General features: G+C 36.9%; 1 protein-coding gene across 6 annotated transcripts in view; it reads left to right on the forward strand.

Annotated features, from left to right (window-relative positions):
* Nucleotides 1-24,292, forward strand: part of NFIB (nuclear factor I B) — a 231,400-nt gene that overhangs the window by 119,714 nt on the left and 87,394 nt on the right. For all 6 annotated transcript variants that reach the window (XM_023508423.1, XM_023508426.1, XM_023508424.1 and 3 more), the window contains exon 3: nt 16,880-16,933. In XM_023508423.1, the coding sequence (XP_023364191.1) occupies nt 16,880-16,933 (54 nt within the window). The remainder of the gene's footprint in view (nt 1-16,879; nt 16,934-24,292) is intronic.

Raw genomic sequence — 24,292 nt, forward strand, 5'->3', positions numbered from 1 at the left:
GCACCTCTCCTTGTATCTTAATGCTTAATGAATGTTAAGCTGAAAACTAGTCCAGGTAAACAGATGAACAGAAAATACCGTTTAACCAATGTGAACGTGTTAGTAAAGTAATGTAGAAAATATTCATCGTTTTGGAGCACTGTTATCGCTGGGAATGGATGAAGAAGGCGGGTGCTAATTCTCTACCAGGTGATCGGATTTTATCAGCCAATGCATCCCACCTTTGGTAATTTCTGTCTGATATTAATAGGGAACTTACAGTGATTATTTCATGATTATTAATTTATTTTTGCAAAGGAAAGCATTTTCTTTAGCTCACTAACCCCTTGGTCTCCTGGATGCCCTCAGTGGATTCTTTTTCCCCTTTGTGTTGTCATTTTGGTTTTCATGGTGTGATGTACATATCCATAACTCACAGAAGATTCCTGCTCAGTCAAAAGAAAGCTGACAGTGTTCTCACTTTAAAACCACACTGATTGCTTTGAGTGGGAGTCTAATGTGAGGAGGAAGATTTGGCTTTGGGCTCCAGATTGGGGTAACTGAACTTCTGTATTCAAGTTGGGTCTGGAACCCTGACTTCACTGTAGTCATTTATGTTGACCTTGGGCAAGCTAAAATAAATAAGAACGAAGCAGCAGCCCAATTAAAGTCTTCTTATGTATAGTTTAGACTTTTAAGCAAAATGCAGAAATTATCCTGTCTTATTCCTTAGATAAAAACTTTGCTAAAAAAAGAAAATACTTCGTCAACAAGAAAGAAAATGACAAGCCATCATTTCCCAAAGCATATCACGGGAGGGAGAAGGGTCGTGCCCCTTTCAGGTAGTGACAGACCTTCGCAGGGTGGTGAGGGAGCCGGAACACCTGGCTCAGTTGTACCAAAAGTCATTTCACCTCTTCTGTCTATTGATTAATTCTGTGAAGTAAATTAATGGGTTTAGTCCAGTTCTTGGACAGAGAGCTACCCTGATTAGCATTCTCTGGGACCCTCATTGGTGTTCTTAGACAACATGCCTCGACTTAAACCTAGGTCTAGGAGAGGTATAGGTCAGGTATAGCACTTTGTGGAGAAGCCTGGGGGATATCATAGTACGATTTCACCCTTCTACAACGGAGAGAGAGAGGTGTGGTGGGAAAGAGAGGGTGTGCACGTGCTCTGGGTGAGGTAGTGCAGTGCACCTCTGACATTAAAAAAAACTTGCTTATAAGCTATTTCCATGTTATTTTGTTCTGTTATATCTTCCGTGACGTATTTGTAAGTATGTGTTAATTTTGTATTAATTGGATCCAACCACATCCTCAGATACATTTTCTGAAGGTGGAGGTTAGTTGTTCTTTGCTCTGTTAGCCCATTTTTAGGAGTGTGCCTCTTTAAACCTATTTCTGGATCAATTATAGCTGTCATAATTATGGTTATCTGCTTAGTATAATGTAAACAATTCAATCTCATTTGCTTTATCTTGGCTCTGAGTTATCTATTCCTATGGCATGGTTTTTAAATCCCAGCCTACACATAATAGAGAGCATTTGGAAGAACTGGGGCAGTGTTGTATTTCTTCTTACTGTCTTTTTTTGTTATAATTTATAGTGAAAATTTAAAGTTCAAGTGATATGTGTGTCATGAAAAACCTGGCTAAAATTTAGAGTCACTTTCCTATCTGGCATTAGGCTTTCTGTCCTCCCCTACCCCCTAATTACCAGAGAAAGTCAAGGGCTGTTTCTGTCTTGTGATCTCAGCGTTATTCCTGGAGTTTTTAATGTTTGTACAATATGCCTACAGTCATATGGTGGGAGGTAGTCTCAGCATACCTGTCACACCAGAATTTTCACATTGAGAAAGATAAATCGAGTGGATATTATTCTAGACATACTTCATGACCATTGTCTACTCAGACTAACCCATTTTATTTCTTCCGTAAATACTTATTAAATCAAGTTTATGAATTTGGCTCATGTGACACAGCTTGACTAAGATAGATTTCAGGCTCAAGTTTTTAAAAATTTAACTAAGGGTGATTGTCAGCTGATGCAATCTTGATATGATGTTGGGGGGGGTCATTATCACAAATCAGCATAATAATGCATTTTTAAAGAGATGCAAAGTTAAATCTTTAGGGGAAGGGTTCAGAATGTTTGTGAGAGAGGACACACAGGGACACAGCAGCACACTGCAGTATTGACAGTGGAGTACACACGCCAAACACCAGTGTCCTCCTGTTGAAGTTTTGTCTGAAAAAGTTAGCAACATGAGAATTGATGCTTTATGTTTTTCCTTTATGTCCCTTCCACTTCCTTCTAGTGGCTGTTATCTAGCACAGTTTGAAACATCGAGGGTATCAGTATTGTTTGCATTTTTGATTGTAAAGTTTTGGTGTTGTGAGTTCAAATATTCCCCTATATGTGCAATTATAAATATCTTTATCTCCTGTTTGAAGAGTGTTTTAGTAAAGCATTGTAGATTATACCATTCTGATAGAAGAAAATACTTTTGTCTGTTCTTATTTTATGATTTTTTGCTATGTGAAAACCCTGGATATGAAATGAGGTCTTGGGAAGTATTTTCTAGAGCAAATAGTGATGTTGAAATGATTTCTCTTTCCTAGTATATACTGTTCTTATGTTGATTTATGTTGGTGCATACTTACAACAACTTTTTGATTACATCCATGTGAGACTTTTAGCTTTTAGACAGTTAATAAACATTTCGAAGTTATTTGTGTCATGAGATATAAGTAAATGTGTAGTGCTCTGTAAAAACAATCAAACTCAGAATTGTTCCAGTCAAAGAGCCTATAGCCATGTTTATAGGAAAAATATATACACGAGAAGAAACTCGGTATGTGCGACTTGTTAAAAATTGGATAGAGAAACTAATGGTAAAAAGAAGGAATAGTAAATCTGAATGAGTGAGTGGGATTATCAGAAGATCTCCTGCCAGTGATGTATTAAGAGCAGGACATTGAAAAGAAAAATTGATTATGTATCAATATCACAGGTCCTTTAGATGTAAGATGTATCATATCACATCCTTTAGATGTAAGATTTCATACTTGGTACTGCATGGTGGCAGAGCTTTCTTGCCTTCAAATGACAATCTTGGGTCAGGTGCAGTGGCTCATGCCTGTAATCCCAGCACCCTGGGAGGCTGAGGTGGGTGGATTGCCTGAGCTCACAGGTTCCAGACCAGCCTGAGCAAGAGCAAGACCCCGTCTCTAAAAATAGCCCAGTATTGTAATGGGTGACTATAGTCTCAGCTACTTGGGAGGTTGAGGCAAGAGAATCACTTGAGCCCAAGAGTTTGAGGTTGCTATGAGCTATAATGCCAGGGCACTCTACTGAAGGAGAGAAAATGAGACTCTGTCTCAAAAAAAAAAAAAAAATGAGAATCATAACAAACACTTGAAATTTATTAATACTCTCAAAGGTGTTATTTTAATCTGTTTAATACTTTTTATCACTTGACATTTATCTAGCATGATGAGTAGGCCAAACTTGAAGAAACAGGTATCTGTAAGAGTCCAGAAAAATAGAACTCCTACCAGGTAATTTCATAGAGGGAATTTCGTAGGAGGGACCAGTTACAATGATGTTAGAATAGCTGAAAAGCCAGTGGGCAGTGAAGTAACCCAGACATTAGCATCAATAGGAATCTACTCCCACAAGTAGACTGGAAGGAAAAGGGTGTTACTCATGCCCTTGTGCTGGGACCATCTGAGGGGAGGAGGACCACAGTGGGAGGAATCTGTCTAGTGGAATCTAGAATCACAGAGAACTAACAGCCTTTTGGAGACACCTGGGGAAGTAGACAGGAAGGAAGAACTACCTTCCCTTTTCCTTTCCTTCCACCCTCCAAATTCTCAAACTCCCACCATTGCCTCCCATGGGTTGGACGTAGGCTAAAGTTCTTGTTAACAGAGCTGTAAAACGTCTGTTGGAACAGAGCGAGGGATGGATCTGAGGACATGTTACCACTACAGGACAGTTCTCATTTGGAGTATGGGGTAGAGAGATGGACTTTTGGTAAGCTTCAAAGCAATAATTGGGGGGCAAGTGAATTAAGTTTACAGGGTATCAACCAAAACCTTATCACACCAGTTTTTCTTACTGGTGTTGAATTACTAATTTTTTTTTTATCCAACTTGAAAATTTGGCTTCTGACTTTTTTTTTTCATTGTAGCATTACTGTTAGATGCTTTTGAAAATTCTCCATGAATAATCTTGTTGGTTAATTTTCAAATTTTAACATGCTTTAAATGTCAGGGAGAATTTGATCTCTAATTAGAGCCAATCTTTAAAACTCAAAGCAATAGGCAACAGGCTCAAATTGTTCCTATGGCAATTAACTCTGACAAAGGATTATGGATGATCTTTCTCTCCCCTTTCCCATCTTTTGGAGGTACCAAAAGTGGATAAGACAAGTTTTACTACTCTTGTAATCAAGCACTGTCTACAATTTGTAAATAATGATGTGGTTTCTGTTCTTCTGAGATTCTGTTGCAGGTTGGTTGGGTATGCTGTACAGCCTGCTGTTTGATTGGAAGGCAATGTCAATTTTGAAATGGCATCATAACAGTCAATTTGGAAAATCGAACATTAGCCATATGTAATGTTACGTGCAATGAAAATAATCTTTTATGAGCATGGGAGATGAGTCCACGGTAGAAAGCTTGAAGTTCCTTTGTGTTAAAGTTTTGTCACATCTGGAAAGCATTGATATATAAGATTACATAGGTTTGATGCCATTCAAAACTAAGGCATATGGATGGGACATTATGCAGAAACTTGTTCTTTTTCATTCTCCTTGGATTTAGCTAAGAGATTTTTGAATCATAAGGAGTCAATTTGAATCTCTATTAAAGATAAAATGAGTAACATGACAAAATGGGAGGAATTTTGAGCACCTGGTACACAGATCTACACCGGTATGCTCTTAATTCTCTTCTTTAAAATGGACATAGCAAGTGGACACACCTCTTATCACTTTTTTCTCGTTTCCCAAATAATCATAGTAATTAGTTGTGGATTCAAGGGGTGAGTGGGGGTTCTCAATTCTAATTGAGACTCTAAATTATTCTCAGAATTATCTGAATTCAAAACTTTCTGTCAAAATGACCATGTCAGAGTGTATTGAATATTATATAATTATAAAGATTATATATGATAATGATAATACATCTTCAGGTTTCTGTCAGGTTTTTAACTTTTTGAAGTTCTTTCAAACACACAATTCCTTTTTATTGGGTCCTCTTGATCTTCCCTTTAAATAAAAAAAGGAAAAATCATGTTAGCTGTTTTTCCGTTTTTATTTTATCAATATAATTGTGTTACTTTCTTTTCATACACAGTGTTAATTTACAAGAGGAAGTTACTATCGCCTCATTTGTTTCCTCATTTTATCCCTTTTAAAATGTTAGTCCAATGATGTACTATTCAAGCAGTTTTGTTCCTGGTAAATTAGCTTTTGCCCTGAAAACATGGGGACAGAAGTTCTTTGAACCACTTATCAAGGAACTGTGAGGACATTTAATACCATTATCTGCCACATCAGCAAGCTTCCTGTTTCATCAAGTGACTTCTCTGATTTTTTTCCTGCAATATTATGATAAAGTTATTTTATAAACAGAAGCAGTAATGAATGTCCCACATTCAAATCTACCCTAATAGAAAGTATGCTATGTGCTGCCTTACTCAGTTATTTAGTTAATTGTGATGCAACTTTGGATTGAATGTATACATTTATTTTATATGAATATATCATCACAGACTTAAGATAGTTTAAGAATAAAGCAAGGATGGTCATTAATCACAGACCAGATAATTTAATAATAAAACCAAGAAATGTTATTAACCCTATGCAACTAATACAGGATATAAATACAACCATTTAATTTCTTTTCTCTAAGCTCCCATAGTGATTTAAATTAAAAAAACATTTTAATGATTTAGAAGAGTATTTTTTTAGCCAACATGAGAGATAAATCTACATTCAGGTAAAAAAAATAATTTCTTTCTGGGAATGAATGTCTATGATAAAAATGGGCACTGAAAAAATAAGAATATGACTTTTTGCTCATTGACTAAACCAGTTACTACATTTGTACTTGTGTTCAATGTACAGTGTACATTGTGCAGTGTACAGTGTACAATGTTCAGATGCTTAAAAATTAGGATATGTACTGTATAGAGAACAACCAATTAACTAAAAGTTATGCTTGGCATTGTTGGCAATTTGTTTATAAGTTTAGAAAGATGACAACTGTTTTAAGTGCTACCAGCCATCATGTTCACTGTAAAATAGTGGTTTTTCAATCCAAGGATACTGATAGAACATCTGCCATGTTTCTCCCCAAGTAAGACCTACCCCCAAAATAAGCCCTAGCAGCATTTCTATGCATTTGTTTAATATAAGCCCTACCCCGATAATAAGACCTAGTGATGGGCTATGCAGATACACTGCATAGCCACGATATGCATTTTATCACGGAAAGGAAGACATCCCCTAAAAATAAGCCCTAGTGTGTCTTCTTGAGAAAAAATAAATATAGGACAGTGTCTTATTTTCAGGGAAACACAGTGCTATGTTGAGAACAATGCTAGGGAGTAAATCTGACTAATACGTGTCTTGACCCATGGATTTTAAGATCTAGCAGAAGAATTGGGCCCTAACTCTGTCCTTTAGTAACCTATGTTGTCAGTGTTTGCAAAAGACAGGGCAGAGGGAAAATAGAGGTAAGTTAACTAGAGGTTTTTTTGTTTGTTTTTTTTTAAATTGGAAATAGTAGTAGTTAAACCTTAAAGTGTATATATTCGTAAACTGGCAGCCTTTCATGCACATTTTCACTGTTATACAAAGTCATTCCCCCCCACCCCATTTCTAATTCCTTTGGGAATGACTAAGACCAAACTGTTACCTTTTTTAAATTCAGTTTTAAGTGATTGGGCAAGACGAAAACTGATTCGAGTGTGAAGTGGTTTGCTTAGGATCAAAGTACACTCTGTTGGGAGTCACTGAGCAGAGGCCAGGAGTTCTGACCCTTTGGACAGTTTGGTGAGAACATGTCCTGCTCCCTGAGAGGAAGGATTGCCAATGAAGTATCAGAAAGTCTTGTGTCTGGTTTAAACCTAGATATGTGTAATATTCTGTTAAGTTTTGTAAAAACATTACACATGAAACAACATAGCACAGAAGGACCATGTGGACACAGGAGTGTGGGATGTGCAGGATTTAGACTAATGCATGGAGACCCCAGGTCAAAACCAAGCAGATATGTAAGTCAGCATGCGAGGCAGCGTAATGAATGCTGTCCTGGAGGTATACCAGCATTTGTTTTTTCTTGCTTTCCTTTTAAGAGGAAAATTTAAGACTAATAGGATCATAAACATTGCATTTGGTTCATGTTGAAACTCTGCATTGATTTTTCAATTTGCCTCCATGGTTATGTGCTTGAGTCTGATGACATTCTGGTTTTCATTTCCAGATTCATATTTCACCAACATTTTCTTTGCACTACATACCTTGCTATAAAATGCACGTTTCTTGGTTTCCAAGAAAAAATATATATATTAGATAGTATAACTGAAATCCAAAATTTCTCCCAGATGGAAAAGACAGAACACTCATCTCATGTTTTCCTACTGGATCTGGCTGGGTTTTGGAAAGGACTTTATTATTTTCATGTGGCAAACTGCACTGGCAAATTGTTCCTTAAAGTACGCAGTGGCGTGTTCATCTAATATTATGAGATATGGGCAGCATTTATGAAAGATTATAAATCTTAGAACTCTCTTCAGAAACTTAAAATACAGCTGGAAATGTTTTGCTTCCAACAAACATGCAATCTTCATAAAATTGGAAAAGAAATGTTTTGAATAAATAATGTTTTAGTTTATTTCTCTCTAGTGCAAGGACTATTTCTTTTAGTCAAAATCATGCCATGAAACTCCTCCTTCCTCTGCATTAACACCCTTGCCTCTGTATTTATAATATGCTGGTGCATTTAATTTTTTCCTAAAGTATGCCAGATTGCTTTGCCTTGTTTTTAAAGATAGAAAACTGGATTTGCTCCCAGGGATGCTTTCCCTTACTCGACCAGTTTAAAAACTAACCAAGGATTGAGTCAGTTAATTAATTTAAATGAGATTACAAATCAAAAACATATTATGCAATCTTGAATTAATTACCACATTTTATTTACCTAATTGAAAACACACTGTAGAAAGTTAGCAATCATGACAATGACCAGTATGGTGTTTTTGTACTTTATACATTAAAGCCTACGAAAGCAAGAGGTGTAGGTGATCCTGGCTGTGACCTTTGGCTCACTTGATCCCGGGATCAGTAGAGAATCGTTGAACTTAATCTTAGGGCAGAAAGGTCAGATACGATTATCCTAGCTTTCCTTTGTGAGGAGTTTTGGTGCTAGTTAATGAAGCAGTGCAACCCTCTGATCAGAGATGTTGGCAGGTTTAACACTTTTCACGTGGGGGTATTTGTGTTTACGCTGGTCAGTAGTCCCCTGTGAGAGGCAGGTTTGATTTGATGTGCTCTCAGATGCATATATGATTTTTTTCCCCCTTACATTGCAGTGGTCTGTGATTTTCAGTTAATTCCCCGTAGATGAATTTTAGTCTTAGGCCCAAACAAATCTTCACTTTAATCCTTGAAATATAATCCTTTGAACCTAATCTTTTTTGTTAAGCAAAAAAGTGGCTCTTTATAAGAAAATCTAATAATAGAACTAGTGGAATATGTGGGGGAAAAATAGGGTACATTGCTTATAAATTCTCTTGCTCTCTGTTTTTCTTTCATTAATTAAATTACTTTATCTGTAAGGAGCCTCAATGTAGCAGTCTCTTTCAAAATAATAAGTTTTGCTAAATCAAATATATACATATTCCAAAATTAATGTAAACCAATAGAAAGGAGGGTCTGGAAAAAAAGCATGATTAAAAGTATGGAGGAAGCCACCTCTCTCGAATATTTTTTTGGTTCTGCCAAAAGCATTTAGAAAGGTTTGATTTCTTCCTCAGAACGGTGTGGAAAAGGGGTACAGATTCAGCAAAGACACATCTAGGACTTCATCAGCAAAGTCATGGAGTTAACATTTCCCATGTATAGCTTATTAGCCAAGTTTTGCAAGGAAGTCCAAATCATATACATGGAATCTCCATAGCTGACCACCTCTCTGCATTGACCAGCTCTTTCAGTTGATTTAATTTTCGTAGATCCGACATGTACCCTATGTGTGTATCAGTCCAGTAGGCCTAGCTCCTTATGTTGACCACCTCTGTATGTTCACCAGTTTGTTATAGTCCCTTGGGTGGTCAACTTATAGAAGTTCTACTGGAATGTGCTATTGAGAAGAGACAGACTGGCTTGGCGCCTGTGGCTCAAGTGGCTAAGGCACCAGCCACATACACCTAAGGTGGCGGGTTCGAATCCAATCCGGGCCTGCCAAACAACAATGACGGCTGCAACCAAAAAAAATAGCCAGGTGTGTGGTGGGTGCCTGTGGTCCCAGCTACTTGGGAGACAGGAGACTCACTTGAGCCCAGGAGTTGGAGGTTGCTGTGAGCTGTGATGCCTCTACCCAGGGGGACAGCTTGAGGCTCTGTCTCAAAAAAAAAAAAAAAGAGAGAGAGAGAAGAGACAGACTGAAATAGACTGAAATAGACAGAGATAAGGGGACACACACAGCGCGACCATTTTCCCAAACATTTGCATGATTAAGAGAGGCAAGGAAAGCACTTACTTAGTTTTCTTATGTTCTTTCCTTGTATTATTTTAACAAACATTTAAAAGAAAAGAAAGCATTATAAAACTATAGATTTTCTGTCACTCTAATTTATGAAATGGTCCTCTATGTAAATTGAAGTTTTATAGTGTTTTAACTTACTAGAGGAAAAAATAGGCAGATTATGGAATAGGGATTACAATTATGTAAAGCCAACTTGCTATAAATCCTGTGGAAATCAGTTATAGTAGACAATATACTGCCAAGAGGTAAGGTGCAATGCTTTGGGCAGAGAGAGAGAGGGAGATTTTGCCCAAGGAGGATAGTTTTCCCCCTTTCACCTTTAAAAAAACTATACATTTTTTGTGGGGGGCTGTGCCTGTGGCTCAAAGGAGTAAGGCACTGGCCCCATATGCTGGAGGGGCGGGTTCAAACCCATCCCTGGCTGGCTAAAAAATGCAAACAAAACAAAACAAAAAAAAAATTGTTTTTTGTCTCATCATTTTGTTTCTCTGGTATAAAATGCAGGCATTTATATCCTTTCTTTAAAGCTTTTGTTTCTTACATCTTATTTCTCTTTCTTAAGTGCTTTTTTCTAGCATGCTATATATTTTGATTTGTAAAAATATTCTATTTTAGTCTATTGGTAACTAATAATGTTTTACAGAGAAAGAAAGAGATTGTTCTAAGCCTTTAAAAAAAATTCTCCTGGTATTCTTGCATTTGACAATGGGCTATTTCTTCACCTGCTTAAGGCAAAGGAATATGACAAAGGGACCCTTTATCACATGATGACTAATTTCAGTTCTAGCAAGAGGCTATCTGTAGGTTAACAGGTTACAGTGTGGGTTTCATTTACTTCTCTGATACCCCTTGATATAAAAGGTATATTGTTATAGAATCATAGCATTTTAGAGCCAGAAGGGACTGGCCAGTTTACCTTGTTCAGTCCCTTCTTTGCGCCAAAACGACTATAAATTAAAATCATGCTTCTCAAATTTGTCTTCTCTTTTGATTCTCAAGTCATGATGTCAGAGAATAAAATGAGTTCCTGGAAAAAGTTTCATCTAGGAGTCGAAAGACAGATTTTATATGTAGGTTATTAAAAGCTCCTTGGCACCCTGCTTGCAAACGAGGGACCTGTTTCCTGGACCCCCACCAAACACCTCTTCTTTTTGTAGGAGAGAGATAAAATTAATTTCTGGCTCCAAATAGTCTCCCTTATCTGTTCCTCTCATTGCTCAGTATTCCTTTAGGAGGTAGGGAAGCAGAACCGAGCCTCACGCTGGCCTGGTGGACGCAGCCCTGGGCATTGTGCATCTCTCCGTGTTGTACGGATTTCATACGTTTGATTTCTAAAGTGTGTTTCTGCACAGAGTGGCATGCCCAGCCTTTCTTCTTTGTGTACTTATATAGTTTATGGACCAGTTGTTTTCTGTCCATTACTAAATGTACCGGGTACTATCCCAAAATTTAGGGCTGGAAGGGTAAATAGGTCGGCATACCTCCTGTCATATTGTTCGGAATCTAAAGGGGATGAACTCAACATGAAGGGAGGAAAAAAGAGGGAACATCATTGCGAAGACTCAGAGACATCAGATGACACAGATGACATGTGTTAGGTGACGCTCAAGGGGCGGGAAAACTGAGGGCTGACCTTAGGGGTTAGCAGGTACCTGATCCAGGTGCCTTAAATGGCATACTAAAGCAACTGGATTTTTTTCTATAGTATTTAGCATACAAGTAAGGGTCTTAGCAGGGATTTATCTTAATCAGTTTTGGGTTTTATAACTCTCACTTTGGCAGCAGAATGAAACGTGTACTAGAAAAGTGGGAAATCGGGTTGTTTTTCAAGACCCTGTTCCTCAGGTGACCTCCTTCCACTATGTCTTTTATGACGTGGTCTTGCCCGCCCTCCCTAGGAAGAATCAATTGTCTCTCCTTGCTCTATTCTCATTTACGGCACCTATCACTGTGTATTTTTAAATCGTATATTTCTGGCTCTTCAGCCAGCCACTGAGCTTCTAGAGAGCATAGAATGTATATTCTTTTTTTTAAACACTATTTTGGAGGTCATAATTCTAAATTACATGGAAATTTAACATTATGGAGCCCCTACTATGTCGCAGATATTGCCAGGCATTTGGAATACAGAAGGTGTTGCATAAATCTTATTGACTTACATTTAAATGATGCTTACATTGATAACCTTCACAAAACTTTCGCCATTTTGACATCTGTCCACCTCTCACAATTCCACTTTATTCAGTCCCGAAAGTTAGCCCTCAGCAACAAACATTTGACCAGCCATTATAATATTTATTTGTCATCGTATATATTTAGTACATTTTTATAAGACTTCCACCAGATTATCCATAAAACATCAGAATTTTCTTTATTCAGTGGAGAAAAGCCAAACTAAATTTGATTTAAAACTAGCCTCTCTTTAAAGCATCTCTTAGCATATATATTTGAATGATAAGAATGATAATTTCCAACTTAGGTAGAAAGAATGGATAAAGGTTTTTTAAAATTCTGAAGAAAACTTTTGAATGCATTGGTAAATGGTGAGAATAGGCAGGGAAGTTAGGGGAAGGTAGGTTTCCCAGAAACAGTTAATCTAGTGAAAAATCATTTGGCGAGCTGTGATTTCAGGATTGCATCATAACCGCTCTAGAAGCACTGGGTCCACATAGGTGGCCCATACAGGAAACATACATTTTAATAGTTCCATGTGACTTTGGACAAGCCATCTAGATAACTAAAGTACCCCAGGGTCTTTCATAAAGTTTGGTCATTAGGGAAACCTGGTAATTCCTAGGTAAATTTTGGATATTATAAGAGCCATAAAAAATTGCTAAAAAAGGGGGGAGGGAGGGGGAGAGGGTGGAGGGAGAGGGATTCAAGGGTTCACTTCTGTGGTTCATCTTGCAAGGGTACAAGTGAATCTTTCTATGAGTAGAATATGAATGTTTTGACATAATAACTAAGAAACTTACATGAAGGCTATGTTAACCAGTTTGATGGAAGTGTCTTGGATTGTGTGTGAAAACACCACACTGTACCCCCAAAGTGCATCAATGTACACAGTTACCATTCAATAAAAAAAAAAATAATAAAAAAAATTGCTAAAAAAAGAAAAAGTAGGCAAAAGGATTGAAGACAAATTAGTAAGGGTGATGCAGGAGTATGAGCTTTTTCCTATTTCTAGAGAATCTTTAACTGGGGGAGGAACCACTGATTGAGTTTAAAAAGTATAATTTAGAAATCACATTTTTATCCTTTTTCTCAGAACCGTGCTTCTCAACCTTCCTAATGCCGCAACCCTTTAATGAGGAACTGTATTAAAGGGTGTAGCAATGAAAATAATTTTATGTTTAGGGGTCACCACAACATGAGGAACTGTATTAAAGGGTCACGGCATTAGGAAGGTTGAGAACCACTGTCTTAGAAGAAGAAGTGTATATTTAATTCACACTTAAAAATTTGGAATATGGACTTTTTATAAATACGTAGTACAAAATCATTTCAGTTTAACATCATGTTCAATCAGATTGGAAGGAGACAAGCACAGAAATGGGGAAAACATTGATTGAGATCCAGGAAGAGAAGATGAAAGACGGAATGAGAGAGGACTGTTTGCATTGGCTGGCTTCAACACCCATTCCCATCTCTTTTTCTCCACATCACAATTTTGCCAGACTTGAATCCCAGTCTGCTGGGCAGCTCACAACCCTTGTGCTATCCAGCCTTGTTCCTCAAAGACTTCAGCCTTCAGGAAGGGCCTTTTCATCTACTGGCTGGTATGTACTGCCTTTTGAGCTGCAGGACAGTTCCTCAGAGCCTTGCAGCAGCCGTGGCCTTATCCCTGGTGGGAACCACGGGGATTGTGAAGCATTTACATAGGATTTCTCAGGTGGGCACCCACTCCTCCCTGCTCAATAAATCCCCCAAAGACATTTTTAAACACTTATACTGATGGACAGAGTTTAGTCCCCCTCCCCCTTTTCCCTTTCTTTCTAAGAGTTAGTTCATTAAAGTATAAATCATTTTGAATACATGCTTAATAATATCTTTCATTCACAGATCACGTAGAATGTATCTGACCCACCGTATTTTTGATGCACCATCCTATGTATAATTAATCTTTGCAGCAGTTCTACAAAGTAGATAGTATTATTGCAGTTTTCAACATAGAGACACCAAAGCTCCAAGAGTTAAGTAATATTAAAGAGGTTCACAACACTAGTCAGGGACAGATCCAGACTTCAGTGTAACACATTAAGCGTACACACATGCACACAATCACAAACACACAGGATGGAGGGGTGGGGGAGAGAGACTTGAGCAGAGTGATGGAAGTGGTTAAATAAAACCTTTGGGTACAGAGTAATTTGACCTAGGTGGTGAATTGGGAGGGTTTTAGATGTGGTCTGAATAATTCCTCCTCTGAAGTTAACCACAATAACAGTTCATTTTTTGTTTCTCTGCCAACTGCAACTCCCTAGTTACTTCCTTTTCCAGCAGTTGGAATTAAGTGACCTATATAAGGTGACATAAGACTTAAGCGTAGATTATAGTGTTAGAATTTTCAGTCTGAAGAGTCAACGTTCTCTTGCCTGCCCGCGGAGAAGGCCTGCTTCTATGTATTTGGGACATTGTAGATGCTGTTCTACTTCAGGAGAGGGCACAGGCTTTGGAGTAAGAAGGAAAACCTGTCATTGTGTGCCAGCAAACACCCCATCATTTTAGAAAATAGAATTGTTGCAAAGAGAAAATGTGTGACTCAGACTTAAGGTCTACTACAGCTTTTTGTCAAATGTTTACCTTCTTTCTTTCTTTTCGTGAGTATGTTTTTTCAGTTGAACAAGTTGGTCTGTAATTGTTGGCAATGGAGAGAAAAAGTAATTTGCAGCAGAAAAGAATAGAGCTTCCTAAGTGGGACGTCGTGGTCACAGGGAATGCCATTGTTCTAACCGAACATTTTCTGAGGAATGGAAGTGACCTTCATTCTTTACTGAACACAAATTTTCACAGCAGATGCGGTGGGGAAGAGTTCTGTGGTGCCATTTTGAAGTTGATACGTGTATAACTCAAAATGCTAAGGGTCACAAATAGGATCTACAACCCTCTAAATGAAAGTGTAACTCACATCATGTTGTGTCTTCATGAAAGTGGCATTAGCAACCGTGAGGGATGCTCTGGTCAATGGGTGTGCTGTACGTAAGTAGGAACCCCACATCATGTTAGAATCCCTTGATGAATTAAACTGGAATGGAGTATCTACACAGAGAGACGTTTGTCAGAGGGACTCAGGGCAGAAATAGCTAAGAAAGGAAATAATGTCATTTATCATTTCTTATGGTACTATTTTATGTAACTGGAAACTGGCCAATATTGTATCAACTTTTATAGGAATGTACAAAAAGAAAGATTAATCTCCTAAGTTATAAGTCATCGAGTTTTGCCTTGATTTCAGAAAAAGTATTAGAAGAATTCATGGGAGATGAGAAAGAAGATTTTTAGAAAGTACTTAGGTTTCTGAGGAGCCAGAATCCAGACTGCAAGAGGGGTCCTTTCCCATTTCTTTACTTCCGTTTTGGGAAATTGAGAAAAACTTGGAGGAAAATGTAGACATCACTGAATATGTTTGCTGAGAATTCTTGAGGTTTGTCATAGATCAAAAATAAAAGACAAGGAAATGGGATGAAGGGGTGAAATTTTGATCTTGTTATTAAATCTAAGCTAGCAGGCATGAGGCAAAGGGCAGAAATTATGTAGCCAAGTTTTATACAAAAGAAACCAAGAGAACGTTCTTGTGTTTAATAGAAGTAGCAATTTCAGTATGTTAGTCACTTACCTGATTAAAAAAAAAAAAAAACGCATATGATTTTTCTGCTTACAAAGACACAGTCCCTTCCTTGGTTTCAGTATAATGGCAAAGTTTCAGGGAAGAGACTTATCGTATAAGGCAGTCTATGAGAGAGCCTTCCTCTTTGCCCCACCTATCAAATTTTGTTGAAATTCACCATTAAGTTCAAAACTGCCTTTTCAAAGCAAAGAGGCTGCTGAATCGGAGCCATCCATTCCCAGGCATTTACTGAGAGCTTAGGGCATTCAGAGCCATGAACAGCATGCTGAGAAAGACACAACAGAAGTAGATGGAATCTCTGCCTCTTAGGAGCATGCGATTTAGCTGGGGAGACAAAACTTAAATGCTAGAACCAATAAAAGAAGATTAGAAAGCAACTTGCAAGTAAGTGTGTAGTGAATGGAGCAAATGACACAGATAAATGCAGAGGGGACGTGGAGGGAAGAGGAGTGAGCACAACTCCACAGCGTGGGGTCAGTCAGGAGAGGCACCTGAGAGGTTAGTCATCTCTGCCCTGGGTCCCTTCCTGTGGTCGGGGAGGAGTCGCCTGGGATGGGAAATTCAGAGATACTACATCTCTCGCTCTCTTCCTCCTTATCTGAACGGTCTGTCCATCTCTCACAGATGGAAATTAAATTGATCCAACAATTTGCTCTTCACAAAGCCATGTTGGTTTCTACCTAGTAATTTATGCTTTTCTGGGTGTTTGCAAATCGATTGCTATTATGGGATGTAGACAGATCTGGGCCTGGATCCAGTGGGTTGGGGGATTATTGGAGTGGATGTGTGTACTTGTGTGTGAAATCCTAGAGAAGCAGACTCATTTCTGTGTATTTTACTCATTGAATAAAAGTCCATTTCTAGGCTTTTTACAGCCTGTTTAATTACATTCAGATTGCATGTCTAAGGGAATATGTATGCTTTATTTCATACTGCTGCTGACAGGCCATGAGATTTGCCTCACCTTCAAACCATTTTTCCGTGGCTTTGTATGTAGCCAGGTCTTTTGTTTCAAAAAAACCTTGCTCTACCTCAAGAATATGATAGGTCAATACTTGTTTTTCTTTCTCTTGATATAGAAATATATGTAGACAGTCATCCAGTTTGGTGAATAAAATGTTGCTATCAAAAGACTTGGGAAAGTATACCTTTGTTGAAGCACTCGATTTCATTGTTGTACCTTGACATTTTTTTTTTTAATAAAGTCCTTATGAGAATTGTGAAATTCTTTAAAACGAATTAAAAACAAAACATTTTCTGTGATTTCTTTACAGATTCTGGACAATCAGGAAGTCCAAGCCACAATGATCCTGCCAAGAATCCTCCAGGTAAATATGTGTTCCAGGAGGTTTGCAATCTGACATTGTTGGAGAACAAAGGTACCACTGTATAGATAAACACCCCATAATTGGTCAGCTGCCTATTTTGTTCTGGCAGGCAGGTATGATCGGGACAAGATGTGATTGTGCTCAGGCCCTTCACAGCGGCACATGCTTCTATATTGGCGTCATCAGTATTTACCTAATCACCAATGTTTTAATTTTGTTTTTCAGAATGAATGTGTATGTACATCTTAGTTGCGTATCTTTTTGGTGCTAAAAGCCACTGGTGTTTGAAAAGCCAACAAACCTTTTAATATTCCTTTTAAAACTCACAAGAAAAAGTAAAAATTTCCATACTGTTATTATAGTTTATGGACTCTCATTTCAGTATAAGGGGGCTAGGGTGGTGGTTGGTTGCGTTTCCACTGAAGGATTTGTGCAAGAGTTTTATTCCATAAGGTTTTTGGTAGATCTCCAGAATCAGGAAGTAATGAACGTAGGACTTTTTCTGCAGTACAGGGCAAGCCAGATACCTTCTTTATTTTCAGAAGTTGTTCCAGATCTGAAAATGGGCTTTTATAACTTGGCTTTCTTCATAGCTTAGTTGCTCCAAAATCTGAACATGAAACCTTTTGCTTTTGACTTAAGAGTAATGTTTATTCTCAGCTACTCGGAAGGCTGAGGCAGAAGGATCACTTGCACCCAGGACTTTGAAGTCCCTTTGAGCTACACTGGCATCACAGCACACTAGCCTGGGCAACAGGGTGAGACTCTGTCTCAAGAAAACAAACAAACAAACAAATTATCTTTTTTTTCTCTTGACATAAAGCTAACACAAGGAATTTTTCATTATTACACATCCGTGACTTTGGTAAAAGAGTGTTCCAGGAATAAATACAAACAAACACACATACACACCCAACAAATCAGCCACATACTCCTCAAATGATCTCATCTGTCTTTTCATTGAAAACAAGCCAAAAAGTTTATTTACAGAAATGTACTTCAGGTAGACTTTGTGTTAGGTCCTTCATCATGGTGATCTTCCTTATCACCATGCTTAACTGATGTGATTTTGAAATACCTGAAGAACCCCGAAATTGAGAGAAAGTATGTCAGTCCAGTTTTGTCTTAAAAGATATTAAGATATTAGAAAGCTACAAGGAGATAGATACCCGAGTGAAAATGCAAAGTCAGACAGAATGTATTTTTCTTTCCATGTCTTGTCTGCATTTTGTTCTTTTTTATCTTAGGAAATTTATTTTTTTTCAAGTACATGTTTATTCTGTAGTGTACATATTGTTTGACAAAAGTAGTATATACTTTTATACATAAAAGTTCTAATAGATATACATGTATACTTTTATCTACAAAGTTCTGAATAGAGATAGATTTTTCAAATGCTTGCTAAGTTGATTTTTTTGAAAATTTACTACAAATGGAGAGTGAAACATTTAAAAAGGAACAATTTGAAATGTAATTTTTAGTTATCTCTATTTTGTTTTTATGTGGATGAGAGATTAGAATTATTTCAACTGTCTTTCTAAAACGACAAACTATTTAGCACCGAATAATTTTTGTCAGAGATTTTCTGAAGTTGAGATTTCATTCATTTATAATATTTTTTAACTTTATAGTATTTTTTGAGACAGTATTTTTGATAACCAAAAATGAAATGTTTTCAAACATTTTTTAAAACCCTCATTACTCATCTTATAAAGAATGGTGGCCGTGCCCTTTATAGAAAGAGTTGATAAGTATTATGTCAGACTAAACTAAGTATATGTCCTTGTATTTGAATGGCAACTTGGATTTGAAATTAAAGCAATTATTGTTTGAAATGCATTTCTGGACATGTACAGAAGGAATTATGCTCACCTAAAGCTATTCTGTACTTGAGCTGAACAAGCGATCTTTGAATAGCTAAGTAGGGTCAGAATTTGATGTTTTCGATATTCGTCAAGAAACTTGGTTAAATTTTTCTTTGGCTGCATTCAATGCAACACCTCTCAGTTTTTCTGCTTACATGTCATATGGCAAAGAGAAACAATGAAAGCATAATACCTTCATGTTTTTTTCCTTTCAAATTTTCCTGAAAGATCAAACTTTTATGAGACTATGTCTCAAAACTGGGATGTTATATGTACATTTTATGATCAGTCAAAAATTGAATATATGTAAGTCGTACCTTGGTTCTGCTTTTTTAGAGCCAGAATGTAATAGAATGCCGATCATACCAAACCTAAATGGAATATAAATAGGATTTTCATTGATTATTCTGAAGCATTGCATCATTTTAACATGCATCATGTTTTGCATATCATATTATGAACGTAACCTTAGAGCTACTTAAGGAATTTTGTTATAAACTCAACAGACTATTGAGGAATTTTTGATGAAAGTAAAAGTTTGTTCTATAATACTTTGAAATAAATCAAGCCACTAAGGATATAGAATATTTTCTAACTTTAATTGTGAAAAGTCAGAACTGAATAAGTTTTGCTTTGTAACTGATTAGGATAAATTATATTCACTCTTAAAAGCTACTTTCCTAAGTATGAGCCTCTTTGCTGTTTTGGAGCATAGTTTGTTTTTAGGAAGCTTTCATCTCTTCAGTCTGGCCTGGCCTGGAAGGTGCAATCTCCAAAGTCAAGTTTAAGTATCTCAAGAGGGCATAATTCATTTGGAAAAATTCATTCTACTACCACAAGCAACGACCCAATCAAATCACTTTGCTGATCATATTGTCATGACAAAGAGAAGCCAAATTTTGAAAAAGATCACCTTGATTGCCAAGTCTTTTCTAACACTGGTAGTTTTCCACTTGGAGATGCGCAGCCCATGGAAATTGCTGCCATCTACTCCTGTGTTTATTTCCCAACAGTTTGGGAAAAGATGGCAAGAATTCAAGCCCTTTTGGGGATACAGACTCTTTGAACACTGTTCCCCACGATTGATCTGAGGATGGAGTCCCATCCAATCACCCTGTAAGTGCAGATGCTTGTGTCTGCCCTGGCTTGGATTTTCATCAGCATCAGACATGACTATCTGACTTGGAGATTGCTTTCTTACTGATTCAGAAGAACTTCTGGAGGGTGGCCCTAATGCTCTTCAACCTGCAGTATGGAGATTTACAGAGAGGCCTTTAGTTTTTAACTTGGGTTTCTCCATTGGAATTACTATTTGAGCACAGGCAAACAAAAGCAACATATTTGGAGGAAGAATAATATTCAGTATTTGTTATTTTAATAAAATACATATTGAAGTATCTTTTGGCATGTTTTATTTTAGAAAGCATTTAACTAGTCCCTATGGTATTTTCTTAAACTATCTATGACTTAATATTTTGTTTTAATTCTTTATTACATGGCAGTCTTGAACACCAAAATCTTTTCAGGGCTAGGGTACTCTAAGAGTTAGTAACCCTCAAGGACATAACATTGCAATTTTGTTTAAGAGGTACTAAGCCACTTCTTTTTTTTTTTTTTTTTTTCATGATGTGCACTTTGCTTGATTATGATAGACTTATAAGTTATATGTTTATGTTTAGTTACTAGGTTTTGAATACCAGGTTAATGATTCCCAAGCAATAGAATTGCAAGTGTCCTCTCGCAACCACAGCAAATAACTACTGTGCATCAAATGAGGGTAAACCACTGGTTTAGGGACTTAGGCTCAGATCTAGTTTTACTTTAAATAATTAAAAACTACACAGCCACTTTTAAGAAAGTGTGACTGAATTGTAATCTTCTGAAATTAGCTTTGACATGCTTTATAATTTTGAATTCTACATTTATTTGAGTCTTTCAGATTTGCCACCTCAGTGAGTTGTTTAATGCTGGAGTAGGGGGTATCCAAGAAAAATAAGGTACTCTAGAAGTCAGATTTTTCCTCTAAGTCAGTTCCAAGCTGATGCTTCCTTGTGGAGTTCAGGAAGACTGTTGTTTTGTGGAAAACTCTCTTTTGTCTGATACTATGACAAAGAAATACTGAATCTTGGGCAGTATTTGCAAATATTATGATGTAAACATTTTAAAAGGCTTTCAAGTATCATTAACCAGAACTTTCTTACTGGGAGTGACATGGACTTCATATACTACTTGTCTCTTTTGCAGGTTTGTAGGGTACTTGTGTTAATTTGCGTGTTTGCATATAGCCTCACAAAAACTCTTTCAGACCAGATGTTGGGTGTACCTTGAATAAGCCGCCTTATGTCTTCTCTGGAACAAGGATGACACTCAATAAATAATTAACTATCAAAAAAGGAGTATCTGTTAATAACTGCCATGTGTATGTCCTGCACTGAAGATCATACATTTTTTTTTTTTAAATCATAAAAAAATTCTGAGATCTCTCTCTCTCTATCTTTGTCTCCAACTGTATTTCATAGATTTGAAAATTGAAGCCAACACAGGGTTCTCACGAAACTAATAAAACCAGCCAAATAATTGTCAGGAAAACTAGTTCAAAAGTCGCAGTGTTAGTCGTCAGCTGTTGGGATCCTTAGGACTTATTCTTCCTTGACTTTTCACTTTGTTTCTGTAAATCTAGGAATTTGGGAAAACTTAATACTCTCTAATAGTTGCAGAAATAATAGAACTTTTTGTTATCTGCATATGAAGGCAGACAGATTTGCACAGACCCTCAAGGACCTCATACAATATGTTTTATCATAGAATATGGTGTTCAAGTTCAACAAAAAGAGAAAATTTACTTTCGATTTTGAAAAATCATATCCCATTCACTCCCAGATTAATAAATTCATACCCACTCCTCCTGTTTACACTGATTTTATCCATCAGAATCAAGATGTTTTAGAAGCACAATTTCATGATACTTAAAAACTAATTTTAAACATTGGCACTAGCCTGTGTGCCAAAGAAAGAGCATAAACAGGCTTTTTATTCATAAAAGTATGTGTAGAAAGGCAGTGAAAGGATTGGTTAATGGTGGTTAGGACCTGACCTCTTAGGTAAAGCTGTTAAGTAATTGGAGAGTGAGGTCTGTGCCCCTCGGTACTCAAAACAAAATCAGAGTTTTTCTCAATAGATTTTGTTTTAAGAACATTTTTCTTCTTTATCTTCTAACTTGTTGGAGACCTCACATACAACAAAGTTCTTAAATGTTCAAATTTAGGATAGGATTCAGAGTAAAGGAGAAGGTAGATGAGGTGTTTTGTTTACAAATTACTCTTAAAAAGCCAGATGGGTGCCTGCCCCCCCAGCTACATACCTTCCCAGGCCACAGTATGGGCACTTAAGTACAGTCTTCTCCTCAAAGAGTGATCTACATAGCAGTTGGCACCATGCCCAGCCTCCACCCTGGTTCTAGACTATTTCTTACAATATTTAATTTTATAAACAAGACAATTTAGGAATATCCTAAAAGGTACTGAAAGAAGGAGATTTTTTCCATATCTCTCTCTCTAATCACCTGGCCTCTTAGGCAACAAATAATATTAATTGCCCACTGGTTGCTGACTTCAGAATTAAATACTATATTCCAGGCCACAGGGGTATGGGCTGTGTCTCCTCAAAGTTAGAAGCAGAGGCAGCCACTTGCCCTTAGAGAGTTGGGGAAATACCAAGAAACATAAACAACTCAGAAAGAGCTGTCTAGGGGGATTTCTCAGCCAACACATATTTATTGATCATCGATAGTGTGCTTGGCACTGGGCTTTGTAGATACTGTGGAAGATAAAGTGAATTACTCACAAACCTTGCTTTCCCCCAACTTTTCTGTTCATAAAAACATGCAAAATTGTACCTAGGTGATAAAGACTAAATATTACTTAGTACCACAACTCAATCTTCATGGGAGTTTACAATTGTGAAACACTGTTTCCAGCCAATTAAAGAAGTATGATAGATTGGGGAAAGTATTAACTTCAGGATTAAACTTTACACCTGAATCAAGGCTCCATCTTTGACAATGATAAGAAGGGGAAGGAGGGGAAGGAGCAAGTTAGCCAACTTCTCTGAAACTCAGTGCAATAGATTATATTCATGCCGCTTATGAGGATCAGTTAGACGAACACACTTGGCAAATGGCACATGCTTGATAAAAGAGAGAGTTTTTTCATTTACCTTTCTCTTCTAGCTAGTTTGAGCAAGAAAGCTTTCTGCAGAAGGTCTCATTTGATATGGAACCAAACAGAAATGTGAATTTTTATACTACCCTTCTCTGAAGACTTAAGATGAGAGCTGAGTTGCAGGGCAAGATAAGATGCTTAAGAAAAGAAAGTTAGTGAATTTATAATGGAGGCAAAAGAAACAGATGCTTCCAAATCTCAAGATGGAATAGAATTGTAGCTTTTAGAAAAGTAAATTTTGTTGTAAGACTTTTGGCACCAAAAGAAAGGTGGAGTGACTTTTGTTACATAGTTTTTAATATTAACATGTGAAGGAGTACAAATGTATCTTTAGAGATTACTTTTTTCCTAGAAAGAATTCATCTTAGACCCTTGTATTAACATTGTATATAAATGTTTTTCCCAGACTTGCCTTTCCATAATGTTTCTACTTTTCAAAAGCCATCAACTTTCTATGTCCATTGAAACTTCTGTCCTTTTCTGTTCTGAGCCCTCCTGTCTTATTTCCATTATTATGTTGACTCCTGTCTACCCACTTATTTCCTATTTTTAAAAAATAAATCTTTCCCTCCCTATGAGACAAACCCGTTCAAATGTCTTTTCTCTCTCTTCTTTTTCATGATATGACATGAAAGATGCCGAAATTTTATCTTAATTTCCCCTACATCTGGGCTTTGGTCCTATTTCCTTCTGAAATAATTCTCATTAAATGTATGATTTTTTGATAGGCTGAGTCCAGTGGTTTTTTTTTACATTCTGTGCCTGGTTCTATATTCTTGAGTATTTATTGGATTTAGTTTGGCCGTGCTCTGTTTAGGACTTTTCCTTTGCTTTTGAAAAATAAGCCTTTCCTGGTAATCTAAGAACCTTTCTGGTTTCTTTTAGCTGCCTTGTGTGATTTTTACCAGATTTTTTTTACCAGATTTTTTTCTTTAGTCTTCTATGTGTTTTCTTATTTATTTATTTATTTATTTTTTATTAAGTCATTCGTACATTTATCATAGCTACACTTATGCCATCATGGGATTCAATGTGTTGATTATTTGTACGAATTGGACTGCTTACATCCTCTTCTATGTGTTTTCAATACCTCCTATGATTTTTAAAATCCGTGATTTTCCTCCTAGATGTATACCTTTGAAATACATTTCTCTCCTGTTTCAGCCTTACACGCCCAGTTACTTTTTTGACATGTTGCCTTAGATGGTTAACTCAAATTTAACATTTCCAAAATGAAAATCATTTTATTTTCTACCAGACTTGATTTTTATCTT

The sequence above is a fragment of the Otolemur garnettii genome, unplaced genomic scaffold (assembly GCF_000181295.1).
Source record: "Otolemur garnettii isolate 467f Iridium unplaced genomic scaffold, OtoGar3 scaffold00006, whole genome shotgun sequence".
Taxonomy (NCBI): Eukaryota; Metazoa; Chordata; class Mammalia; order Primates; family Galagidae; genus Otolemur; species Otolemur garnettii.